This window comes from Pituophis catenifer, unplaced genomic scaffold (genome assembly GCF_029215685.1).
Source record: "Pituophis catenifer annectens isolate HBS135680 unplaced genomic scaffold, rPitCat1.0.hap2 SCAF_1, whole genome shotgun sequence".
Classification (NCBI taxonomy): Eukaryota; Metazoa; Chordata; class Lepidosauria; order Squamata; family Colubridae; genus Pituophis; species Pituophis catenifer.
In genome coordinates this window covers 163,137,331-163,158,695 of record NW_027256881.1, presented here as the reverse complement: position 1 = coordinate 163,158,695, position 21,365 = coordinate 163,137,331, and the positions used below count along the sequence as shown (strand labels likewise).

General features: G+C 36.3%; 1 protein-coding gene across 2 annotated transcripts in view; it reads left to right on the top strand.

Moving 5' to 3' along the window:
• Positions 1-279: 279 nt before the first annotated feature.
• POFUT2 (protein O-fucosyltransferase 2) overlaps positions 280-21,365 on the top strand; it is a 30,084-nt gene continuing 8,998 nt past the window's right edge. For both annotated transcript variants that reach the window (XM_070956750.1, XM_070956751.1), the window contains exons 1-7: positions 280-432; positions 2,446-2,696; positions 3,214-3,358; positions 4,868-4,975; positions 12,841-12,907; positions 14,063-14,188; positions 16,399-16,579. In XM_070956750.1, coding sequence (XP_070812851.1) covers positions 281-432; positions 2,446-2,696; positions 3,214-3,358; positions 4,868-4,975; positions 12,841-12,907; positions 14,063-14,188; positions 16,399-16,579 — 1,030 coding nt within the window. In that variant the 5' untranslated portion in view covers position 280. The remainder of the gene's footprint in view (positions 433-2,445; positions 2,697-3,213; positions 3,359-4,867; positions 4,976-12,840; positions 12,908-14,062; positions 14,189-16,398; positions 16,580-21,365) is intronic.

The following is a 21,365-nucleotide window of genomic DNA, read 5'->3' as shown; positions in this document are numbered from 1 at the left end:
ACAGCTCCGTAAGCGCGTTCTGCACTAACTACTTAAAGGAACTCTGCAGTTCTCCCTTTATAACTGTCCCAGAAGAGAAGAAGAAACAGCTGTAAAATGGATTCTGTATAGTGGGTTACGGTTGAAAATTCTGCACTCGAAAACGCCGATGCATGCCCATTTCTCCCTCAAGCACAACAGCCTCGTCTTCCAAAATTCAAGCCAGGTTTTGCATCGGACCTTCTCTGCCCGCCTCTAGCCCAACTGAACCCGCCCCTTCTCTCGGTAGCAGAAGCCACAGATGGCGTTGCGCTGGAGCTTGGGATTTCTCCGCTTGTCTGCCGTCCTCGTTTTTTTGGTTCTCGCCGCCGCCCAGGCGCCCTTCGAAGCCTTCCAGGCGGGCCACAGCGCCTCCTCCCTGCCCGCCGCTGCCGTGGCGGCGCCTTTCAGACGGTGAGAGAAGCAGCGCAAGCGCCGGGCCCGAGGGGCGCGTTTGCAGCCCGCCCGCACTTCCTTGACTGATGGGTCGCGGAGGCGAGGAGCTTAGGTCATCCCTTGAGACTGAGGGAGCCCAGGCCGCGTTCTTCGGCCGCTTCCCTTTTTGCAGCGAAGAAGCCCGAAGGAGGGCTCCCAGCGTCGGTTTGTAGGGATGCGAGAGCGCGGCCGAGCTTGTGGCTTCTTGCCCTGCTTGGTGGCTTTAATTCCTCAGGGTCTGATCCGGTTCCCCCGCTCAGCCTCTTTGTTCTCTGGTTCCTGACCATTTCCCCAATGAGGGAAACTTTAACAACCCTTTCAAAAGTCACCGTTCTTTCTGATTTAGACTGTTTTGTTTAATGTTGATCTATTGAGGAAGTTTTAAAGACGTGATGAGATTCACCTGCTTTCCACCTCCACATCTCATCCCCAGAATTGCCTCTGCCAATAATAGCTGGGTTGGAGGTGTTTGTGCATAACAGCTAATTTAAACGTATCTCCCAAGAAGTACAGGTAGTCCTCGACTTATGACCACAATTGAGCCCAAATTTTCTGTTGCTAAGTGAGATATTTGTTAAGTGAATTTTTCCCTATTTTGTGACTTTTCTTGCCACAGTTGTTAAGTGAATCACTGCAGTTATTAAGTCAGTTACATAGTTGTTAAGTGAATCCGGCTTCCCCATTGACTTTTCTTACCAGGACACAAAATGTGATCACATGACCTTGGGACACTGCAACCATCATAAATATGAATCAGTTACCAAGCATCTGCATTGTGATTATGTGACTATGGGGATGCTGCAATGATTGTAAGTGAAAAAGGCTGAGGGAAGTACAAGGCCTTAACTCACTTTTTTCAGTGCCATTATAACTTTGAACGGTCACTAAATGAACTGTTATAACTCAAGGACTACCTGTATTAACATAGTAACTCTTACCTTATATAATATAGACATACAGTGCATATTTAAAGGAGGTGGTTTAGATTGAATTACTGTTTGTATGCAGTAGCTTGTACTGTACACTCACTTCATACTGCTGTTTATCTGTTTGGGTAACAAATGTCTGGAAGCAAATAGCCAAGCTCAGGAAGCACCAAGAGTGCCACAAAGAGAATTAAATACTCATGAAAGCCAGGCTTATTGATAGGAATAGGATACCTAGTGGTTTTGAACTAGTACTTTGCTGTAAAGTTGTAATCAGAGGAGATAGCAGGATTTGAGGGGGTGGGGTGGGAAGAGAAAGCACAGGCTATTTCTTGGGCTCATCCCTAGTATAATCCCAAGGACAAGATATTGTAGACTAACTGGATAAAACAGTAAATGACAAAGAGCTTTTAGCATGTTATATTTAAGAAGGGGCTCTTAAACCCTTTGATGAGCATAGGTAAACACAGGAACAATGTTTCATTCAGTAGTGAAAATAGCATGTCACTATTTGCAGTACAAGATATTTACTAATTATACTATATATATGACTCAATACCACACAATAATACTGTTTAAACCTTAGTTAGGATTATTGAATAGTCACAAAGAGTGAGATTTTAAATGGCGAAAAAGAAAATTGTTTTTATAACAATTATGGACAAGGATAGGAACCATAGACTTAATTAGCTTGTTTTAGTGCAAAATATCTCTATACCAAAGCACACCCAGACAATGACAATCCTTCTTGAGTATACACAAAAATTGTTTATTAGGAGCTTTCTTAGCACTAAGAAGAAAAAAGCATGAAAGCATAAAAAGAAATGCAGTGATTTTTATATAACAACAGAGATTTATTTTTATATCATACAGTAGATGTTACATAAAGATAAGCCATCATAGAATGTCAGAGCAGCTGTCATTATATTCAACCACTCTTCAAAATATCTGAATTCAGAATCCTTCCAAAATATAGTTGCTTAGCTTTTTCTCCGCTTTAAACTTGAAATGATTATAAATCATAGTTTAACAATTGTTTATTTGTAATATTATTTCTTTTCTTTAGGTATCTTTTGTATGATGTTAATCCACCTGAAGGTTTCAACCTACGTAGAGATGTATACATACGAATTGCATCTCTTCTGAAGACCTTATTGAAGACTGAAGCATGGGTGTTGGTTCTGCCTCCATGGGGACGTCTTTATCATTGGCAAACTCCTACAATTAATCAAGTCCAAATTCCTTGGTCCAAATTTTTTGATGTGCCAAGCCTCAATAAAAACATACATATTATTGAGTATGAACAATTTATTGCAGGTAACATATGCTTTAAAAGCATTAATGATATGAAATCTTAGTATAGTTTAATCTGGCTTTTTCTATGTATTAAGATACTATTTCAGCATTCAAATTCTATGCTTATCTTTTAACTTTTTCAGTACAATCGTATGCATTCCCCATTTAAAACTTTTTGGTATATATTTGCACTGTTGAAAAGCACAATGATTGCAGCAAAGTTCAAGAATTTAGTATTACAGGCTTGTTATTACATGTGGGGGGGGGAGAGAGAGTACAATTTTATTAACTTTTCAAATGCTTTGGAATTTTCTTTCTGATGTAAGTTATTTGGCTCTCCCCGTAAACATACATAGGTCCATTTCAAATTCTTCTATTCAAACCTCCATTCCAAAAAGTATAAGACAACTATTTTACAATCAGTGGTACTACTTCGTATCTACTGGCTACAATGCGTTCATTATGATTGTACATCTATTATCTGTAGTGAGATATATGCTTATATTTGTGTACTGATCTATGTTGAATTGTTATTCAGAGTCCGGTGGTCCTTTTATTGATGAGATATATGTCCTGCAAAACTATGCTGAAGGATGGAAAGAGGGGACATGGGAGGAGAAGATTGATGAGAGACCATGTATTGACCAACATATGTATTCAACAGACAAAGATAAATACTACAGGTATACTAATCTTTATATTGTTATATTAACATAGTCTCTAATTAAAAATGATTTCCAACCATGTTTTCTGGGGAGGAGGGAAGTATTTGAGAAAAAGAGTGAAAAACATTTCAGAATTCAAAATTGGACTCTTGGGATATGTGTACTACAACTAAAGTCAAAATTCAAGCAATACTTAGAATAACTCTCCTTAGAAGAACATATCAAGGTAAAAGTATCATAACTGAGAAGATGAACTTCTAGTTCCAAAATCTTAGCCAGTAGGGCCCAAAGCCACAGAATAAGCAGAGCAACAGGGAGGGATGATTGTAGGCTATTGGGGTGTTAAAAGTCCTCATCTTCTTATATTGATAGATAAATGGAAACAGCGTTGTATAGGAGATATATTCTCTAGATAATAACTCCCTGCTGATAGCCAATAGTTGCAGCAGTTTACAGATTTTTATAATTCGTCAAGTCTGTTCCTAAGCAATTCACAATCCAAATCAAAGATCAGTAATATGAAATTCCACATCTATGTATTGTCCCCAAAATAAATCTGAGAGCCCCCTCATAGCACTCTTAATTTCATCATGGTAATTTAATTGTGAAACACAATTTCCTGTTGTTTTATGATATGGAACGTGAAACTATTAGCCTTAAAACTGACTTAATACAGCTTTTAAAAATTCATTCCAAAAACTGAAAAGATAAAATTTCAGCCCAACTTACAGACTCTCTTACTAGCATCCATGTTCCACAAATTGCAGCCTTCTTTTTCTCCTATCACTGGCTTTTTACTTCTCCATCTTGTCCATTTGGAAGCCAAAACAGTTCTTCTGCCATGATCATATCAGAAAGCAAAGTGAAAGTGACACTAGTTAATTATTTAAATTTGACTGTTCTTAATAAACAATTTTCTTTATATAACATCTTTCCTCAGTGTGGTCAACTTCCATTTAATTGCCTTAATGAATTACAAAAAGGAAAAAAATAAATCCATGTGAAATAGGTAACAGCAGTTTTATCTACAAAAAGTTGGGGAAATAATGGACAGGGGAAGATATGCAAAACCAAAGAAGAATATAAAAGAAATGTGATTCATGTAGTATGCTTCCTAAAAATAGGAACCAACGTCTTCTCAGTTGATTCAAATTTGTACTGTTTTCAGAGAATGGATAGTAATTTTTAAAAAAGTGAAATTAGACTTTTCTGTTCTTTCTTGTTTTAATTTTTGTTTAAAGCTCATACAGTATTTTTCTTTGTAATGCAGTTTTGTTTGTTTTTACCCATATTCACTATTATCTTCAACTGATTTATTGTTATCCATTATTAAAGAATTTTTAAAGTTTTTATTTTAATAAAATATTAAAGTAGTACTTTATACTACAATTTTCACTGAATGTTTTTACTTCATGCCATAACATTCTAACAAGAGTTATCAACTTATATTGAGTTATTATCAAGATTTATTTCAGATTTATTACTACTTTGTATTCATGAAACTATTAACGCTTCTTGTTTCTATAGGGGATGGTTCTGGGGTTATGAAGAAACTCGGGGCCTTAAGGTGGTTTGTTTATCTGTCCAAGGTTCTGCTTCTATTGTAGCGCCTTTGCTTTTGAATTTATCCAGCAGGTGAGACTTCCTGAATTAATTTTTTTATTAAAAAATATTTTTATTAAAACATATTTGCCATATTATTTTAGCTTAGAAGAAGAAAATGGGGAATTTTATGTTTTCTCATGCATCAAACTTACTAATGTTGAGAGTATTTATTATCCCAATTTACAACTACTGTAAAGGGAAAAGAATATAAATCAGAAATTGAAGCTGAGGAGCATCTTTTGGATTTTTGAATCTGTCTTATGGTTATAACAGAATAACAGAGTTGAAAGGGACCTTGGAGGTCTTCTAGTCCAACCTCCTGCTCAGGCTGGAAACCTTATACCATTTCAGACAAATTGTCCAGTCTCTTAAAAACCTCCAATGTTGAAGCACCTACAAATTCTATTATTGAAAAAGTTTTATTAGTGAAAAAAAACAACACAGTTTTCCCACAACCCTCCCACCCAACCCCCCCTCCCCCTCCCCGACTTCCCAGAGCAGAACACAAGGTATTTCTATTAACTTTTAACAATAAACTAAATTGCTTAACCAACCATTAAACTAACACCCCCTAAAAAATAATTCTTAACCCCCCATAGATAAAATCCTACTTCTTAGACATAATGCTTCTAATATCACTCATACAGCGCTTATTCAATTAAAAAATCATTCATAAGCTATTTGATATTTTTTAGTCTGATACTTATTTTGAATATAATCAATCCATCTTCTCCAGTCCTGTATGTACCTTTCTTGTGTGTGATCCTTCAAATATGCTGAAATTTTAGCCATTTCAGCTAAATTAGTTACTTTCAATATCCAGGCATCAATAGTAGGCAAAAAGTCCTTCTTCCAATGTTGTGCTATCAACAATCTTGCTGCTGTTATCAAGTTCAAAATCAGTTTAGTCTCTACAACTGTACAGTCCGTAGTTATACCCAGTAGAAACAAATGTGGAGTAAATTTCAATCTTTTTTTTTAAATATTCTGCATCACCCACCAAATCTTTATCCAAAATGCTTTGATTTTTTTACAAGTCCACCATATATGATAATAAGGTGCATCATCACAGTCACATCTCCAACATTTAGCTTGCACATTAGGATACATACATGATAATTTTTTTGGATCTAAATGCCATCTATAAAACATTTTATAAAAGTTTTCTCTTAAATTTTGTGCTTGTGTAAATTTCACATTTCTAGTCCAAATCTTTTCCCAAGTCTCCATCATCACTGGCTCTTGAAAATTTTGCGCCCATTTAATCATGCAATCCTTAACCAATTCCGTCTCAGAGTCTATTTCCAATAAGGCATTATACAACCTTTTGATATGCATTTGTTTTTGATCTCTAATTTGTTTTACCAAATTTTCCTCATTTTGCACAAGGCCAGTTTTTTGATCTTCCTTCCATCTAGCTTGAAGCTGACCATACTGAAACGATGTATAAATTATACCTTCTTCTCTCAATGTATCTAAAGCAGAGCTGTGGAGTCGGGAGATAAATGTTCCGACTCCGACTCCGACTCCTCAGTTTTTTGTACTTCCGACTCCGACTCCGACTCCCCGACTCCGACTCCTCTGTATTAATATGCGAATGTATTTTATACATTCCTTGAAGGAAAGAAAGGCAACATACATGTCATTACCACAGGACTACTGGCTGGGAAGCCAACAGTCTACTGTATTGAACAGTTTAAGCAAAAGACAAACACAATGAAAACAACAAAGTTTTATTAATTTTTTTTTATTAATTTAATTAATCAAGTTGCTGGATAGTAGCAGCAGGCATAAACATCAGGAACAGGAACTTTACCAGTTCAAAAATACAAACCACATTATTTGGTTGTTTTAGAACAAAAACAAAGCTTATCTATATGAACCAAAAACAAAATCTGTAAAACCTAGAAATGGTTTATATTAATCTTGAAATGTAGTTATAGGCTTAGCAAATGCAAATCAATTCAATGTAGAGTTCTAAGGAAGAGAATTGCCTCTGCCAGATCCTCTTTCATAGAGGCTCTTAAGTCAGACTTTATTATTTTTAGGGCTGAAAATAATCTTTCGACACTGACTTGGGTGGGTGGCATTGCAGTAACTATTCTGGCCACATCACTAACGATCTCTGGATAAACAAGGATGGCTTCTTCAACAGTAAGTTTTGATGAGCGATCATACTTTTCAACTTCTTTTAGTGCTTTATAAAACTCCTGTTGGAATTTTTTTATTTGGACATTTACTGGTTCTGTAACGCTTATGCGACGTCGCTTTCCTTTAGCAACTTCCATTTTGTCTAAGAAGGAATCAAAGTCTAATTCTTCGTTTGAAGAAGATGATTCTGAGTTACCACTATTGCTTAAAAGAACTCCATCCTCCTGTGGAGGTATTTCAGGTCGTAATCCCTTCATGCGAACTGCTACATCATAGAGGGCCTTTTTCCCAGTAGCAATCTGTTTACTGTTCAATAAAAGTCGGCTCATTGGGTCGACATAAATAGCCGCTAACAAGATTTCATTTTCCAGCAAAAGACTCTCTCTTTTCATCATTGAAGATGCAATGCCCTCAGCTATTAACCCTCCATTTTTGTTCAGGCGATATAACAGGCTCTTCCATTCCAAGAGGAATTTACCCGGGGTTAGATCATCACATTGCAACCTCTTGGTGACAGTGAAGGGGTGAGAAAGAAGGTTCTCCAGCTCTTTTGTTTGTGTCCACTGGCTTGCAGTTAATGCAAGATTTTCATTGTCCATTTCTTCTATGAAGTCTTTAAGTTCAAGCAAACGCTTCACCATTAAATAAGTGCTTCCCCAGCGAGTTGTTTGATCCAAAATGGCTCCTTTTCCTGCACGTCTTTTCAAAATTGCATCTGTTTTTGGGGCCCTGGCTGCAACAGTTACTTGCCGTAATTTGCCAATTAATGTAGCTGCATGGCGATCTTTTAATCCATCTCTTATGGCAAGTTGCAGTGTATGAACAGCACATTGCATATGATGAATAGTAGCAAGCTTCAATGCTTCTTCAACAAAGTTGTCTAAAAAAATGTCAGCATTCTCTTCAGTTTCTAAACTTTCTCTAATACTTGTAGAGCTGTCTTCCTCTAAGTCTAATATCTGTTTGATACCTTCTTCATCTGCCTTCATCTTCTCAATTGTGCTCAACATGTTAGAAGCGTTATCTGTCACAACACATAAAATCTGTTCCTTTTTAATTTCAAAATCTTCTAGAACACCCTCCACTAACTTCTGAAGGTAATCACTGGTGTGATGTGCCTGAGTGTCCTTTACTCCGAGGGTCCGTGTTATTGTTTTGTTATTTTCATCCACAAATCTAACATTAATAGCGAAATAATTGACTCTGTGACGTGTGCATGCATCCATTTTAAGGAAGACAAAACGTCCTTTCATAACTTTCTGTAGTTCTTCCTTTTTACATTTGGCCTCCTCAATTATAAGTTTCCTTATACTTTCTCTTTCCAGAGAAACACCAAGTTTTTTTGCCATTTCTCCATTTAGGCCTAAAAGGGCTGTCTGTGAAAAGAAGGATAGTGGTACACTATTCTTTACTACCATTTCAATAATGTGGTGTTTGAATTTTTCTGGTGTCATCCTTATGGTAACTTTGTCAGATATAAAGAATTTTCTTATTTGTGATTGTTCTCCAGTAGATTTCTGAACGTTTTTTGTCACAGAAGTAGATGCAATGTTTTCATTGCTATCTTTCTCATTCACGGCTTCTAACACTTTGGGATGAAAACGCTGTAAGTGTCTTTTCAAATTTGATGCTCTTGTAGGTGCATTTTTATCAGGCCCACTGAAACTGCTAATTTTTGCATCACATTGTTTTTCACCATCATCATCTTTTCTAATACATTGGCACACGTAATGTTTTCCATCACTTGATAATGCAAAGTGCTCATAAACAGTAGACTTTGTTGTGTTTGTTGTTAGCAGTCTTTTTGCCATTGTTTAGGATGCCTCTTTCCCTAAAATATAAAATATGTTATACTAACTGGCATATAATTAGATTTTTAATATCAACATACACAGTCTTGTAAGTTGTACGTACATGGCTTTATACAAACAAATAAGCTATATATCCCAGCACTAAACCTAGACATGATTTGTCCTATACAATATAAACACTTACAGTTGAATCCAAGAAGCTGTTCCACCAAGTTCTTCTAAGCCAGTGGTTCTCAACCTTCCTAATGCCGCGACCCTTTAATACAGTTCCTCATGTTGTGGTGACCCCCAACCAGGGGTGGGTTCTAAATTTTTTTACTACCGGTTCTGTGGGCGTGGCTTATTTTGTGGGCATGGCTTGGAGGTTATGTGACTGGGTGGGTGTGGCTAGCTGGTCATGTGACCGGGTGGCCATGGCTATGTGTATAGAGGGCTGAAAAAAGTCATTTCTGACAGGTCCTCGCACTTTTGACTGGTCCTCACACTTATGACCATCCTCACATTTATGCCCGTGCAGCATTTTTAACAACCATGTCACTCATTTCACAACTGCTTCTCTTCACCATGGTGACAAGATAGGGCAAAAACGTAAAATGTGAGGACAGTCGTAAGTTCGAGGACTGGTCAAAAGGGAGAGGACCAGTCAGAAATAACTTTTTCAGCCCTCTGAGTAGTCCATATACATAAAAGGATACAGCAATAGAGAGGGATGAAGGAAGGGAAGGGAAATTAGAGTAGGAGTGAGGGTAAGAGAGGGAGGAAGAGAGGAGGAGAAGGAGAAAGGAAGAGGAAGTAGGGAGGAGAAGAAGAGGGTGAGGAAGAGAAAGTAAGAAGGAAAGAAAAGAGAGAGGTGGTAGGTTTGAGGAGAAAGATTGCTGTACAATAAAAAAGATGAAAGGGAAGAAAGCCAACCCCAAACAAATATAAAGATATTAAGATAAAGAATGAATTGTTAAACTTTAAAGAATAAAAGAGAACAAATATGAATAAATAACAATAATTAGAAACACACATACAAACATACAATGTATTTTCTTTGAACAGAGTATTTGGCCGGTTCATAAATTTAAACAGTGTTTAGTCATGTTTAAAGTTTAAGCTAACAATCAGAGTTACAAGTTTTTATAGCCTTAGCTGAATGACAGCAGTTTTTCCAATGGTTTACAGCTTCAGTCTTGAACTATTGACCCTCCATTCCCTTCACTTATGCAAGTGTCTCTAGTCCTGCAAAAAACATATTTACTTAATCCCTTATCAGTGAGAGGCTAGGTTACCCATGGGCGCTGCGTTCCCTGTAACAGCAGAACACAACACTATGGAAAGTATAAGTATTGCCACTCCTAATTGTGCGTTGCGTGCCTTATAGTGAAGCACATGAAAAGCATGCTTCTTCACGGTCACTTAACGTGTTCATTTTGCGGTTACGTGAGGCACTGCATGTATTGGTCTTTATTCTTACAGTAGAGAAGTCATTAATTATAACTTTTTGTGAATTGGGACATTTAAACTTGCTTTTTTTAAAATTCCAATCTAAATTTAGTAGGAGTCGGAGTCGGTGCATTGTTTGCCGACTCCGACTCCAGGTACCCAAAATTTCCTCCGACTCCGACTCCTCGACTCCGACTCCGACTCCGACTCCACAGCACTGATCTAAAGATTTCAAATACAATACCCCCCTTTCCATAATAAGAAGCTCTTTATAAGTAATCACCTCCTGTTTTTGTTCTATACTTATATTTTCTATTGCATGTCTAGGATTTGCCCATACAGGTATCTTATAATTTAATTTATATTGATATTTTTTCCAAACCCTCAACAAAGCATTTCTAAGTATATGGGCCTTAAATACTTTATCCACTTTTTTGTCATATAACAAATAAGCATGCCATCCATATAATAAATCATAACCTTCCAGATTCAAAATTCTCCCCTCAGTTAAGTTAAACCAGTCACTAATTTGTGATAAGGCCGCTGCTTCGTAATATAATCTTAAATTAGGCATTTTAAGACCCCCCCCCTTTCACGTGTATCTTGTATAATTTTCATCCTTATTCTGGGTTATTTCCTTTCTGCCATTCTAACACCTTTCTGCCATTCTCTCAGATTTTCATCTTTCTTAAGCACAGGTATCATTTGGAACAAGAATAAGAATCTAGGTAACACATTCATTTTAATTGCTGCAATTCTTCCCAATAAAGACAACTGTAATTTTTTCCAATTCTCCATGTCCTTCTGTACCTTCTGCCAGAGATCCTCATAGTTATTTTTGTATAATTTTGTATTTGAAGCTGCTATATACACTCCTAGATATTTAACCTTTTTAGCTATTTCAAACCCCGTTATTCTTCCTAGTTCATCTCTTTCAAATACAGACATATTTTTAGTTATCATCTTTGTCTTATGTGAATTAACTTTAAATCCTGATACTTTCCCATATTGATCAATTATATCCAATATATATGGAGCCGACTCTATAGGTTGAGATAAGGTAACAACCAAGTCATCTGCAAATGCTCTTAATCTATAATCTTGATGTCTAATTACAATACCCTTCAATTTTTCTGAGTCACGTATCTTATTCAATAGCACTTCCAAAATCAAGATAAACAACAATGGGGACAGAGGACACCCCTGCCTTGTTCCTTTTTCAATTCTAAAAACCTCTGTTAAACCTCCATTAACTATTATTTGTGCTGTTTGCTGCTGGTATATTGCTCTAATTGATTGTGTAAAATACTCCCCAAAATGCATTTTCTCTATTATTTTAAACAAAAATTGCCAGTTCAACCGATCAAATGCCTTCTCTGCATCCAAAAATATAAACGCTGCAGAGATTTGGTTATTTTTTTCCAAATATTCCAGTAGGTTTACAATTTGTCTAATATTATATTTCATTTGTCTCCCTTTTATGAACCCTGATTGGTCATTATGAATTATTTGTTGCATAACTGGCATTAATCTATTAGCTAATATCTTAGCAAAAATCTTATAGTCGGTATTCAAAAGTGAAATTGGCCTAAAGTTCTCAGATTTGATGGAGTTTTGATCCTCCTTTGGAATTAGTGAGACAAAAGCTGTTTTCCAAGAAGGTGGTACTCCTCCTCCTACCTGTATTTTATTAAATAAGATTTTAAGTGGTTCTAGCATTTCAGATTGTAAATGTTTATAATAAACAGCTGTTAATCCGTCTGTTCCCGGAGCCTTACCTATTTTTAATTGTTTAATTACCCCAACAATTTCCTCAGAAGTTATTGGCTGGTTCAATCTTTCTCTCTGTTCCAGCGTTAGTTCAGGAATATCTATCTTTAAATATCTATCAATATCAACATCTTGAATTGAATCTTTAGCATATAGCTTTGTATAGAAATCCAAAAAAGCCTTTTTTATTAAATTCTGTTGGTAAATCTCCTTACCTGTAAATTCTATCTTGTCTATAGTACGTGATTTTTGCTTTTTTCTCATCGTGTAAACCAGCCATCTCCCAGGTTTATTGGCATTATAGAATGTATTATGTCTGGCATATTGTATGCTTTATATTTATATTTATATTTATTGTAGTATACTTTTGTTGAAAAGTTAAGCAAACTAGTTAATAAGTAAGTTAGCAAGTATGTTCTGGTTAATAGAAGGTATGGGAAATATTTCAAATTTATTGAAAGACCTTATCAGTTTAAAGTTAAATAAGTCAACTTTAAGTTTGAAGTTAAAGTTTAAAACAGCAGTTTGGAATCCATCCTGGTTTTAATTTAGATGGGAGAGCATGAAGTAGCAGGGCTGTAGGCTAGATTGGAAAGTTTAAAAAAGATCCCTGAAAAGTAAATCCACTTCCATACTGTTATTAAGAAAATGCCATCAATGCATATACTTGTGGAGTTCACAGAGGAAAACTATCTTAATGTATCTTTACCTTACTTAGTTTTTTCATTTTAATAGGTCAGTGATGTTAGACAGAGCTGAACATCTTCTTCATGATCATTATGGTGGTAAAGACTACTGGAATGTGAGAATAATATATATTATCTGCATAATAATGGAATAGTCATTTTTAATACACAATCTGTTAAATATTATTTTTATTTATGAGAACCAAATCCTCCCATTCTATGATTAGCTAAGCATTAGCCTTAGCAGCTGCTTGTAATTAACCATATCTTAGTAGTAATAATTTGATTTTATTCTATAACACATAAAAATTCAAAATGTGCTTTGAGGGATTCAGGGGATATCTGCTAAAATGTACCAGTAATTAAAATCCATTTAAGAAAATGCCTGTAGTATTCTGCATTCAGTGCATCTTTCATTTGTGTCGCAAGAACCCTGGTGGTGCAGTGGTTAGAATGCAGTATTGCAGGCTAACTCTGCCCACATCCTGGAGTTCAATCCTGACAAGCTCAAGGTTTACTCAGCCTTCCATCCTTCCAGGGTTGGTAAAATGAAGACCCAGATTGTTGAGAGCAATAAGCTGACACTGAATGCTGTAAAACACTATGTTGTGGTATATAAGTCTAGGTACTTTTACTATTGCTAATTAGAACCTTGTATTGTATAAACAGAAGATACGTACTACACCTGAATTTTTCTGCTTTTTTCAATTGAATTCCTTTAAGCATTCCCATAAAAATTGAAGTGTTTCCACTAAAAGGAGATCTTTTTTCTTCATCAGTTATTAGAACTTCTAATTTGTCCAAACATGTCCTACTGCATGCTTGTTGTTTAAATTGTTCTTAGATTAATATATTTATTTGTAATTGCTAATGTAATGAACTGCAATTTAACACAGGCATGTCCAACCCATGATCTAAGGGCCAAATGGAGCCTTGGACAGATAATAATACGGCCCAGAATATTATAAACATTTAACATTATTATGTGATTTATATACAATAATTATATTACATATTTTATATGTAGCTCAGGACAATTCCTGTTCATTTGGTGTGGCTCAGGCAAGCGAAAAGTTTGGTCATCCATGATTTTTAACATGAAACCACTATTTTTTTTAACCAACTCTAAAACTAACACTTCTATCAGCCTTACTGATAAAACAATTATTCTTTCAGTTTCATTTTCCTGTAATTTTGTGTATTCTAGGAGACCTTTCTAATTATGCTGAAATAAATAAACTAGTTCTCAATAACATTTTTATGTCAAACAGACCCGTCGAAGTATGGTGTTCGCCAAACACCTCCGTGTGGTGGGAGACATGTTTAGAGCTAAATATTTAAATTCTTATGATGAAAAGGACAAAACATGGTACCCTGAAGATTGGAGAAATATGAAGGTAATGTAGTTTAAGTAATGTACAGATTGATTTTCAATTTAACAATATTGCAGGCCTTTGGTTTTTTTATGTTCACCGGTCACTAAAATTCAGGTAGATGGCTTAAACTGTAAGATATAGAAAGTGAGCACTGGATTAATATGTTATGGATGAAGAATGTACTAAATATTTCTTCTGCTTGCTCCAAATTTTCTCAGTACTGCTTATATTTCTATGGAAGGATCTCGCCCTATTTCAGTGATATAATGAAGTAGATATTTAAAAAGAAATAATTAAGTCAAACTTAATTTAAAAATCATAATAAAATCCCGACAGGAATTATAGTTAAAAGGAGAAAAGGAGAGGCTCATAAATTAATCTCATGGCTCGTTTCTATCCTGAATCGCCTACAACCTGAAAAATTGACCCAATTCAAGAGCAGCAAGACTGACCATGTACAGTAGTAAAATATTCTTTACTTATTTCTTCAATAATGAAAAGGAAATAAGTCCAATGGTTTTATTTATACCCTCAATGATCATATACCTTCTTTGATTTTCTATTGATGTATGGAGTTGGGATTTATTAATAATGTATGAGTAATAACTGATGAAAAAATAGCAATGACTCAACATTAATGTGTTACCAAAACATCATTCCTATTGTTGAAGACATGCACTATCCCTGAAAGTGAATGGTACAATAAACAAAATGTGATGAACAGTCAGGGCAACTTCAGTTGCTCTGAGTTTTCCAACTATAATGGACCAAACATTAGTGGCATGCTTTCCTATCATCTTGAGATGAAAAATGATGAAAAAATAGAGTTTTAAAATGTCAGGTTCCATGTAATGCATCCATCACAAATTGACATTCCTCCCTATTCCAGTGGTGGGGACAGAAGATCTCAGTCTCACGCAGCACCATTGCATACAAGTAGCCTGCAAATACTTAAAAAACGTTAATCCCAGTCATCAAAGGCTGCCTACGCCTGCCACTCTTGTCCTGGGCTACATAAATGTAGGCTCTAATCTGTGTCCCTATGATAACCAAATAAACTTTTCTTCTTTTGAAACAGGATATAAATTGCTAGGCTGCTGTGTATTTCATTTAAATCTTTAATTAATCCTAGAAGTTCATTATACATGACTCCTTTTCCTTTGGGTGTTTATGCTCTTGACAGAAAAATAGCTCAAGAAGGAATTATACTGTTTGAGAAAGATAGTTTATTTACTTGGTTTATTAAAAAAAGGATCTATCTTAAGAACATATTATCATGAAATAGGAAAAACAGACTGCTATCAGTTATGTTGCAGTTATAATTACAACAAGGAGAGAGTGTTTTATCTATTTAATAACATTTTAAACTTCTGAAATGAGGTTTATCCAATAATAGATGCTACCAGTTCTCCAGAACCTGTCAGAATCTGCTGAATTTCACCCCTGCCTATGCCTGATAGATACTTGCAAGAAGGGTTCGTATAATGCTTACAAGAAATGAGATAGACAGCCTTAATTCAAAAGATATCACTCTGTTGATAAGAACTTTGAGTAATGTGGCACATACTGCTGGATTCATAAAAGAAGAATCTGTATGGCTTTCAGCTCTGGAAATACATCTGCTGAAGGATTCATTCTTCTATCAAAGGCAATATATTTAGGCCTGTTACCATTGAAGACTTACATGAAGAACAACATATCTGAACACATCCCAATCGCACTTAACTGATAAGAGTATGCCTGGGTAGAAGTGCCTGCATTGCTGAAGAGTGGACAGCAATATCACTTGCCCTTTCTTACTAGCAACTGATTGTGACAAATTTACATTACCCTTACTTCTCACAATTGAAAGTGGTTTACATAATAAATAATATACATATATTACGTATACATAGGTCTAAGTAGATGCATGTGCTGTAAGCACATAAAATCTTCAAGTATAGAATTGTTCTCCATATAGATAAAGGATATAAAAGATTTCTCTATTTAATATATATTTTTATATATTTGGGAGCAATATACAGAGTTTCCTAGTTGAACCTATTGTTAAAAACTTGTATACAAATCCAGTATGTACATTGACAATTTATGAATATTGAAAACTTTATCAAATATATCAAATTTATCCCTAAGCAGTGTTACAGAAAATATGTTCAAGAGTAGAGATATATTCTTACTGAATCAATGCCATTTTATTTCAGTTTCAGCATGTACTGGTTCTTATGTGCTAGGTAAAATTGGGCACAGCCATTGGTGGCCCATATCTTGGTGTTCATCTCAGACGAAAAGACTTCATCTGGGGTCACAGAAGTGATGTGCCCAGCATTCAGGGAGCCGTTAAGAAAATCCACAACCTCAAAAAGTTGTACAAGCTGGAGAAGGTTTTTGTAGCTACTGATGCCATCGTGCAGGGTATGTATTTTTCTCTCTAATTAGCAAAATATTTTACATTCTGTTACAAACAAAATCTGTTCATTTATTGTGCACATGAATCTGTGCCAAAGATAAAATCATAATCATTTAATTATTCATAAGTTATCACTACAGTGCCAACTCCTTCAGGAGATTAATCATGCAGTTTCTGTTGTGTTTTGTTTTTGTTGCCGCTATTGCAATTCAACAAACTATTGAGAATGATCATAGTTTTATTTCTTTTGAAAACAAAACTATAGAGAAATTAATGATTTAATGAGACAATGATCTGCAATATTCTTTAGTGAGATTCAGTCTGTAACATTCAATCCACTTATAACTTTATTTTATATTGTATACTCTAAAACTTAATGCTGTAGAACGGGAAAAAGTATAGTAATGGACAACAAAATTTAGCAATTTCCTTGTAATGAAAGATTCAAAAGTTTACAACTTTTTATTGTAGAAAAGGGGCTAGTAGGTAGGTTTCCATTACATAATACGGGTAATTCTATATAAAATTATATGTGTCACATATAAATGTAAAGAAAAAGGTTTAACTCCTCTGATAATATTAGCATCCAGAATTATCCAGGAAAGCTGAACATCAGAAAATCTAAGAAAGATAAAAGTAAACACTCTGAAATGCATTCTTACCCACCTGGATCAATTTTAATAGGGAAATAGAAAAATTCATGCCAGGTAATGCACTAGTGCTCTTTCTTTCTTTATTGATTTATTTCTTATTATTTGATTTGATTTGATTTGATTTGATTTGATTTGTATGGCTGCTCATCTCACCAAAGTGATTCTGGGAAACTCACAACAGTTGTCTGTCTGTCTGTCGATCTAGTCACTGACCAATTAAAACGACAATCCAATAAAAAAGTTAAAAAACCAATATGGAAACATATAAAACACCAGAAACTACTTAGAAAACAAAAGCATACTTAGTCAGTGGCCATAGTCCATTCTTGCACCAAGCTCAACAAAACAATTTAAAAATTGGATACCCAAGCTTGCTGGCAGAGCCATGTCTTCAGGGCCTTCTTAAAGACCAGTAGGGTTAGGACCAATCTTAGTTCCAGGGGAACAATGTTCCAAAGGGTGAGTGCCATGGCAGAAAAGGCTGGCTTCCTGGCTTCCGTCGGATGACATTCTTTTGAAGACCTGCAACATGCTGCTTCTCCCAGTACTCATGGGTCAGGTAGATATAACTGACACGAGGCAGTCCTTCAAATAACTCAATCCCATGTTAGTTATTTCTACTTCCAATATTAGAAGCACAGTGCCTCTGAATACCACTTGCTGGAAAGTAGGACAGTGCTGTTTTATCTGTTCACTATTGCCAGATCCAAACAACTAGATACACATGTGAAGAGTTCAATCAGCTACTTTATTGCTCATGCCTACTTTGCAGGACTCTTCCCAGACTGGCAATTTGCACTTAGGCCAGATTAGATAAGGTTCAATGGCATTGCGGGGTTGGGGGGCAGAGCTTGTCCGCTTATGCCTATGTAACTAATTCCCTACCTGACTCCTCCCCCTACCTGATTCCTCCCCCTGGCTTGGTCAGCCCCTCTCCAGTACCTGTTGAACTTGAATTACAGGTAGTCCTTGGGTCGTGACAGCAATTGGGACTGGATTGCTTAGCAATGGCAATCCCAGCATTCCCAGTTTCCTTTGTAACTTTAGGACTTCATGAGTTGAAAGTGAGAAGAGGCAGGAATCCCAGGCAAGCTGACCAGTGAATAAGAACTGCAAGTGAGAACTGCAAATATGTCAGGTTTATGGATAGATGCTGTGGAATGCAGATGGGTGCGGTGGACAGGAGCACAGAGTACAGATGGATGGATGTCCTCTGTGGGCATGGGCAGGTGAAAAAGTAATGGGAGCAACATGCAACATCCTGCTGGTTTCTCCATTGACTTTGTGGAAAGCTGGAAGGGAAGGTTGCAGATGGCAATCACATGCCTGCAGAATGCTGCAACTGTCGTAATTGTAAACCAGTTGCCAAGGGCCCAAACTGCGATCATATGACTGCAGGAACACTACAACGGCTGCAACTTGGTAGACCAGTCATAAGTCGCTCTCTTTAAGTGCTGTCTTACTAAATGAGTGGTTGTAAACCAAGAATTATCTGTACAGTAAAAGACCAGTCTGAAAAGGTAAACAGTTGGTATTAAAAATCAGGATAATTTAAAAAGCAACTCTATAAAAATATATGATAGACAAACCAAGACTAAGTAGAAAGAGAAGAAACAGCTAAAACTAGTACCACAACAAAATTTACCTCGGTAAAATATTCTAAACAGTGTATAAAACAGGTAGGTTATATAAAACAAATTAGTAGAAAGCCAATAAGAAAAATGTACTTACTTGTTCATTTATATTACCAAATTTTGAAACCGCCCATCTCTCCCACAGAGGGATTCTTGGCGATATACAAATAAAATAATAAAATATAAAAACAGTATATAAAATTTAAAAACTGGCAGGGATGATTCAACTTCAATGTTAAAAGTTACTTAAAAAGTGTGGAGAGAGCTTTAGGGAGCTAACCAGCCTCATGGCTGCGTATTTCTCTGTGAGCCCCAAGCAAGGCAGCAGAGTCATGTTTTCAAATCTATCCCAAAGGCCAGGAGAGTGAGGGCCCACCTTACCTTTTCCTGAATCTTGGTTGATGGGGTCCGTAACATAACTTCCCTGCTTGATCAGGTGAGACAGGCTGATGTAATGGGATGAAGATGATTTCATATGTAACATGGTCCCATGCCATTAAAGAACATAGGTGGCAACATATTGAACTTGGAAGCAAATTGGCTTCCAATGCAGCTTAAGCAGCATATAAAAAACATATAAAAGTAATTAACAATTACAAAAAAAAACGCCAACCAATCTAAGAAGAAGAAGAATTGCTAACTTTATTTATTTATTTTTATGTATTAAATTTCTAGGCCATTCATCTTACTAATACAGCAACACTGGACAGCTTACAATATAATAAAGAGTTAAAAAGTGCTAAAATAATTATAAGTTTAAAAAAAAATTGAATAGAAGAGTTAAAACCCAAGATAATGGGTGACCTGGGGGTGAGAATCTCTATCCTATCAGCCACCACCAACTGTCAGAGGCCCCATTTTGTAGGAACTACTATGTTCCTGATTTACCTGCTGCCCCAATAAATTTTGCCCTAGTTTATGGTTTTGCCTCAGTCATGACCTCAGGAAAAGGAGGAGAAGTGGCTGTTGTCATCCATAGTTCCTTACAGTCTCTTAGGAATTCTCCGCTGCAGATCATCTTAGGCAAGGTCTCTTGGAGGTTAAGGAAATTAATTGTTGGTGGTTTACTGGCCGCCCTGCTATCCAGCAGGATCCCCACTTAAGCTACTGGGTTCAATTGTCAGTAATAATAGAGTGTACTGGACTGGTTTTGGCAATTTTAATTTGCCATTATATGTTTACTCCTAAAAATATGAGCGATACATCAAAATGTCTGGGTGATCTGGAAATATTTTAACAATGGTGTTATGTAGATTGGGGTCCCCAACTTGTGGGCTGCAGCCAGTTACTGGGCTGTGGCCTATTGGGTTCAGCCCAGTCTACCCAGTGCAGAAGGAAACATGCTAGCAATTTGGGGAGTGGCGTCAAGCTGGCCACGCCCACCCAGTTGGCCACATCCACCCAGTCGGCATGCCCCACGCCCCCCCCCCAAGGTCAACCACAGCCCTGATGCGGCTCTCAATGAAATCAAGTTTGACACCCCTGAGCTAGATCAAAGACTTAACTTGAAGTAATTTAAGGGCAGCTGGAAGTCAACATCCCCCCCCTCACCCCATTCAGTGGAATCGCAAAATAACTGTTGAAGTTTTTTTGTGCACTCAGGCAGCATGGCTTTTGTGTGCCCTTCGACTGCCTAAGGTATTAAATATCTCTCCCAGGTAGTTAAAGCATGAGACTTGCACATGCAACGCTTACTGATCTGGCAGAAATAGATTTTAGACCTTCTGGCAAGCATCATAAATAGAAATAATTTATCTCTAGTTGGTGATCTTTGCAGTATTGAACAGGGACTCTCAGTGCTCTCCTAAAGCTAGCGGAGGTCCTAGAGGGGATTACGGCATGATCAGCATAAAGAGAAGTACAGATGCATGTTTTGGCTATCTTCTGGGGGATGGTGGTTCAAGTTGTCCAAATGGTCAACTAGGATGCTAAGGTCATTTGTTCATCTAAGAAGATGAACAAATGGAACAAGGCTAAAATGTAGCCTTGCTTGATTCCCTTTTCCTTTTAATTAAGATTGGATTAAGTTGGTAATTTTACCAACTAAATAAACACATCTACGTGAGTCAAATATAATATTGCAATAAAAAAAAGATCTTGATGAACCAGATACTTTTTGTGGCATTATGTCTGACTCACTCAGATGTGTTTTCCTACTATAAATGAATTTGATATAAAAACTTCTTATCTGTAGAGGAAGCATTCCATTTCTCCCGCTAAATATAACATGAAATGGAATGAAAAGCACATTTTAAATCAATAAAAAATGCATAAGAAGAGGTTACAGACAGAAAAATACTTTTCCACCAAGTGTTGCAAGACTATACATACATTGGTCAGTGGCCAATTAATTCTTTCTGAAATCAGAGTACTTTTCGACCAAGAGCTTATCCTGCTCCAACTGTTGTGAATCTTCCATTGCAAGCGAACATTGGCTTATAATTTGAAGGACCTTTTCTATTGCTTTTCTTATAGAGAAGTACAGTAATTGCAACATTCCAATC